Source organism: Eumetopias jubatus, unplaced genomic scaffold, assembly GCF_037043125.1.
Source record: "Eumetopias jubatus isolate StellerSeaLion01/CBP00866 unplaced genomic scaffold, mEumJub1_p1.0 scaffold_9, whole genome shotgun sequence".
NCBI lineage: Eukaryota > Metazoa > Chordata > Mammalia > Carnivora > Otariidae > Eumetopias > Eumetopias jubatus.
Window position 1 is genome coordinate 125,910,775 of NW_028274815.1, and position 6,000 is coordinate 125,916,774.

General features: G+C 45.6%; 1 protein-coding gene across 1 annotated transcript; it reads right to left on the reverse strand.

The window, feature by feature from the left end:
- Window positions 1–3,999: 3,999 nt before the first annotated feature.
- Window positions 4,000–5,787, reverse strand: WFDC9 (WAP four-disulfide core domain 9). Its single transcript, XM_088026652.1, has 3 exons — window positions 5,697–5,787; window positions 4,572–4,752; window positions 4,000–4,030 (listed from the first exon to the last, which is right to left on the reverse strand). The coding sequence occupies exons 1-3, from the start codon at window positions 5,785–5,787 to the stop codon at window positions 4,000–4,002; spliced, it is 303 nt and encodes a 100-aa protein (XP_087882778.1).
- Between the last annotated feature and the right edge of the window lie 213 nt (window positions 5,788–6,000).

The following is a 6,000-nucleotide window of genomic DNA, read 5'->3' on the forward strand; positions in this document are numbered from 1 at the left end:
AGGGTAGGGACCTTGAGATGGGGAGCCAGGTGGGACCAGTGTAAGTTTCCTGGCTGCAGTGGATTAGAGAGCAGCAAAAGAAGCTAAGAGCTGAAGCGTGAGGACCCAGCTGGTCCTTGCTGGCTCTGAGGATGGAGGAATGGAGCCCACGCCAAAGCATGTGAGTGGCCTCTAGAAGCTGAAAATGGCCCTCAGCCGACAGCCGGCAAGGAAACGGAGACCACATCTTCAAGGCTCTGAATTCTGGCAACAATCTGAATGAACACACACATGGATCCTTCCTCTTAGAGACCAAACGCAAAAAGGAGCCCAGCCCTGCTGACACCTGGATTGTAAGGCATGAGACCTGTGTGGGACTTCTGACCTAGGGAACTGTAAGATGATTTGTGTGGCTTAAGCTCCTAAATTTGTGATGACTTGTTACAGCAGCAGTAGAAAACAAAAGATCATATTCAAATACCCTGTTTAACACTACAACAAAAACTAATGATGTAATGTATGGTGATTAACATAACATAAAAAAAAAAACAAATACCCCGTTTAACTGGTGGTCCCATTTCTGTGTTGGGATTTCCAAACCTATCTGGGTGTTTCTGTTTCTTCCTAACCCACTCTTCCAGTATCTTCCTTCCCCCCCCCCGCCCCGACAACTTTTCCCTCTCAATGAGCAATAATGGCTTTCAAAACTGTTTTGGTCCTCAGATCCATGAACATGACTCTATCCTCACTGGTTTATTTTGTGGTCCCTTTTCCCTGGGGAAAAAAAACCTCAGCTTCATGTCCTAATTTCATGGTCAAAGGGCTTGATGGGAAAACAAGGAATTGCAGAAAAAAAAACAATAACTCGATTAATATTTTTTAAAATGCTGCACCACGGTGCCATTTTTATTATTAAGGCCACAGAGTCTTCCCCCCCCCCCCCCAGTTTTGAGGAATACTGTATTCCATTTTCCTCTAGTTTGGCTATGGTTGAAATTTTCTTACTTTGATTTAACTTTTTAATCTGTCTGAATTTTTTTCTTGGGTGAGGGGCATATTTAATATCTTGCTTAGACCTTGTGGGTCATGAGGTGGTGATGATCTTGGAAATGGAAACTTCATGTCAAGGACAATGGAGCAAAAAGGTGAAGGAGCCTGGATCTTCCATGGTTTTGTGTTGTCCCCAAACTTGCTCTGGATCCCTAATACCTGAATCTTCCACATGAACAAAGATGGACCTGTCTTATTTAAGCCACTGTTTTCTTTGTTGTTGCTATCATCATATAGTGGAAACTAATCCAACCTGAAATACCAGCCAAAGTGGAATTAATGTAGAATGGAGGCATAAGAAGTCTCTATTTTACTTATTTCTCATGTACTCTCTCAGGAAGCTCCTGTGGTGTGTATGTTACAAAATGAGGTCGTTAAGAAAGAGGGAGAGGTGGGATCTAGGAAACAGGCTCCCTAATCTAGGAGAGTGTGAAGTGCCACCATGATGGTGAAGGGAAGTCCCCAGGGCTTCTGGGTATGGCCCTGGAGCCCAGAAGCGCTGGCGCAGAGGCCGAGGACTTTCTGAGCCCCCACGGAGGAAAAGCAACTACTTACAGGACGCTTAGGATGAGCAGCTTCACCTAGGGGTGCATTCTTTGGCTCTACCCTCTTACTACCAGTGTGCTCCCATTTCTGTCCCCAGTAGAACAAGAAATAGAAGAGGTGACCAAAAGCGTACAATTCTGATATTCTGATTGTCAAGGAACTAACTGTCCCCCTTAAAATGACATCCTTTTCAGAATGCCCAGGATGAACTGAATAAAAGGTCTTCAGATGTTCAAAGGGAGGAAAATCGGGGAAGATGCCTTTAAATAAGAAAGTCAAAACTCCAAAGTTAAGCAACTTCTCCCCTGGGGCAACACATCTTCTCTCCCTTCCACCTCTCAATGACCCAGGATTGCATTAGACAGTTTCTTACAAAGAAACAGGTTAACTTCTATTCAGTTTTCAGAGCTTCACCTGTGTCTGCTGCTTCTGTAAAAATAACCAGCTTCAAATAATCAATATGCTAAAGATGCAGAACTTGGCCTGGCAAAATTTGCTCCCCTTCATAATAGACATTTACATGGATGAGGGAAATCTCCATTTGTAAGGGTGTCCTTCTCTCTGTAAGTGAGAGGACTTTCAACTTAGGTTGAAAGAGAAGGATGGCTTTCAACCTCTAGAAACCCTTTATCAGTGGAGCCTGTGGCAGAAATCTGCGTCACAACCATACCATTGTTCACTGTGCCTTCCTGGTGACCTCCCCTAACTGGCCTTCCCCTTCCTTTCCACATCTTTTGTCTTTAGCTGAAGGTGGTATTTAAGAAGATGGCTTGGACCATTTGGGGCAGTGACTCAAGTTTTCCGGGTCTGTCCCATGTAGAGTGGAGGTACACATGTTAGTAAACTTCTGTTCCTTTTTCTCCTGCTAATCCGTCTCTTATTGCAGGGGGTCTCCGCCAAGTACCTAGAAGGATAGAGGAAAAATAGCTTTTCTTTCCCCGTAATATCCAGGATCCTCAAGTGGACAACGCTTTCCTTCCCTGGTCCTTCCACTGGGGGATCCCTCACCTCTTGTTCTTCTCTTACTTCTTTGGTCAGGAAGGAATAACCACTTTCACTCAATCGAGCTCCAAGTGCTCCTTATCCCTGAAGGTCAAGACAGAGCCCCACTCCTGAAGGATGTTTACGTGGGCCCCTGAGTCCTTGTGCCTTTTCCTTACTCTGAGCTCTAGGACACTGACCAGTGTTCTGTTAGGCCTTAGTCCCTTGCCCGCCCTTGGTCTTGGCCGTATCCCATTCTGGAACCTTTCCATGGCGTCTACAGTTGATAAGTGTGATATGCTGACTCATCCCATCTAAAAGAGAATATCTCATTCTCTGGACCAGGAAGAGGCACAGATATGCATACATTGTAGGGACTTTGTTATCTCCTCATCCAAGGGAAGTTATATTTTTAAAATGATTTTCAAGATACTAATGGTAGAAATTCAATATAATCTAGGGGAACAGTATGGGCTGGAAAGCCTGCCTGGAATGAGCAGACATCTCAGGATATGAATACTATTACCCAGGTAAAACTACCAGGCAAACAAAACAGGTGGGAGTGAGCAGATACGGAGATTGCAGAAGGAGGAATCATTCTGGAAGCTCAGAGTGCCCACCTTGAGGGCAGGAATGCCTTCTCTCATGCTGGGAGGGGAGGTTGCTTGTTCCATTAGACAGTGATGTGGAGGCCAGGGTCTTGGGTCTTGCAGAGGAGTTTGGCTTTGCATAAGTATACAGTTCAGAGACCACCATGAGTTCACCAAAGCCTGCTTCCTGTTGTCCTTGGGCATACAGCTAGACTGTATTTCCCAGTCTCCTTTGCAAATAAGGCAACCCTCTGACTACATTAGGGCAAAGTGAGTGTGGGTGGAAACAGAGCTCCACTTCTAGGCCTGGCCATTAAAACCCTTCTGTAGGAGCCTCCATGCTGCCCGTTCTTCTCCCATCTGCTGGCTGGATGCGGTGGAGTCCCTGGGAGAGGATGAGTTATAGAGAGAAGGATTCAGGGTCCTTGACTCATGCATGGCATGGGGGTCGTTCACCGACCACCCGCAGTGAAATGTATTGTGAATGAGAATAAACTTTTACTGTTTCGTGAGGTTTTTATAAATCTCTGCACTTTTTGCTACAGATGTGAGTCTATTGACTAATATATAGGTCTAACAGGGAAGGCAGAGTTGGATGGGAACAACTGTTGGTCACCGTAAAGACAGAAAGGAACCACAGGAATGGAGTATGAGACAATGCAGAGCCCTCAGGTTAGTTATCAGTTTATTTGGCAGAGACTTGAGCTTTCTCAGGATAGAGAGATCAAGGGGATAATGAAGGGTCCTCAGCCAGGCAAGTGAATAACCAAACAGGGGTCCAAGAGGCACTCTTCTTACTTCTTAGACTACATAGTCATCCTCTAGCCCACACTAGTGGTGTGCCAGCTGGAACCTAGGGGTTTAGCATGGATTTAAAGGGTTCTCTGGAAGAGACAAGTCAAGTGGTTAAAAGTCAGGGAACCCTGGGAACCTCCATTCCCAAACTTAATAGCACCCCGATTCCTGTCCATGGGAATGGAAAATTTTTTTTTTCTGTACTATCAGGAGTTACCCATTTTAAACAATTTCTCCCAAGAGATTTGCCAACTGGGCAGATAGGTGGAGGTGGGGACTCTTTGGGCCTGCCTGAGACAAGGAGCCAATGGAGACGCCAGACCAAGGAGGCAATAGTCATGGCCTTGGACAAAAGAGGGATGAACAAACTGATGGGTGAGCCTTTGGGGGAACTGAATGAAAACAAAGGATGGAAAGTGGAGCCCCCCCCCCAACATAGGTGTCTTGGGTTTTTTGCCCTGAATGGCAGCTAGGTATGGAGCTAGGAGGACATTGCCTTATCTTGCCTGGTTCTTTGAGCAGGTTTTGGGTATATCTATTCTCTATCTCTATCTATATTCTCTGTCACAGCTTCTGACCGGTAGTGAGGAAGCATGTCCATGCCCGAACTTCCCACTCGAACCAACTCACCTATTGTCCAAGCAGATGTTTCCACAGAAGGTCCAACAGCATGTATGATTGGGTGAAAAACACTCCTGTAATTTAGTGCACCTCTTCTCACAACACTTTAACAAAGCCCGTACCCCGCACTGCTCAATGACTGTTCTTCCAGCTGGAACTGAGATGGTAGATGTTGGCAGATCCATCCACCATCAACTTAGAGAAGAAACCCTTCTCAATTTAATAATCCCTGAGCTCTGAAACGTGAGCTCAAAGTCACAAACAAAATATTTCTCCGCATTTTAAGAAAAACCTTTCCTTGAATTCAAGCTGTGTCTTTTCACAGGAGACCCTTCTTACGTCACATGCCTTCCCTCTTTCCACATGTCCCCACAGAACTGCAGGCCTTTGGGCCCTCCCCAAACTCCCTAAGGATAGGACCCAGGACAACCTCACTATCTATGGCACCACCTCACCAAGTCTATTCTCACCGGGACTTGGGATTTCAGGGATGGCAATATTGTCTAGCTCCACTTTCCATACCCAATTTACAGAATGGAAAACTGAGCTGGGGGAGAATGGGTACCTATTCTTCCCCTTATCTATTTGTTTCCATACTCATACCCGCTAAGCACTCAGCCTCTCCCCAAATTCCATCTCTTTCACTGGCCCGTAACCCTCCCTTCATTATCCCCATTTAATCATCTGACCCCAAACTTTGACTCCTAAGGATCCGTTTTTTTGTCTTTTCCCCTTTTTCATATTCTAAAAGATTCTTCCCTTCCAAGTAAATAATATTGCCCTTCTGGTATTCATCTAAGGCACAGAGATCTGAAAATATGGGCTCAAAGGAAAGCCCTGTGTTGGTGTTTCCCCTGTCTAAGGTAACCTAACGTTGGAAAATATCATTTCTTGCTATCTTATGGGATGGACTTATAGATTAAGCTATGTTCCCTTTCTGTATACCCATTATTGTTGTCAGAGCTCAGAGCGGGAGCAGGGAGGGGCACCAAATTGGGAACACCCAACAGAAATTTTTCTTGGATGTCTCTGCTTTAAGGAGCGTTGTGATCCAGGAAAGGTGGTCCCAGAATCACTTACACTAGACATCCCAGGCTTGGGCAGAGCCCCCTCCTCTCGTGTCATACCACCTACAAAAAGTCTCATTCTTGAGGCCTCCCAGCACAAGCAGAAGCATCACAACCCCATAGATGAGCATGCTGAGTAGGAGAACCCAGGGCTTCATGGTCGTCTCTCCGTATGTTTGAGTTGAGTTCTGGCAGAAGACAGGTCTTCTCCCAGTGCCGCTATAGGTGGAACAGGAATTAAGGTGAATAGGGTCAGAGAGAGAGAGAGAGAAAGTGCCTGTGAATATTGGATTATTCTTTCCCCTTCTTTTGCTTTTCACCCTCTGGCACCTAACAACATGTCAAGCTAGCCATTGGCTTCCTCAGGCTAC

Bases quoted from the DNA above. Each gene is read 5' to 3' on its own strand.
- WFDC9 (XM_088026652.1), bottom strand. From the start codon at position 5,787: ATGAAGCCCTGGGTTCTCCTACTCAGCATGCTCATCTATGGGGTTGTG. The intron at 4,753-5,696 runs GTAGGTGGTATG...CTCTAAGTTGAT, and splicing joins CCTCAAGAATGAGACTTTTT to GGTGGATGGATCTGCCAACA. The intron at 4,031-4,571 runs GTGAGTTGGTTC...TGTCTCTTCCAG, and splicing joins AACATCTGCTTGGACAATAG to AGAACCCTTTAAATCCATGC.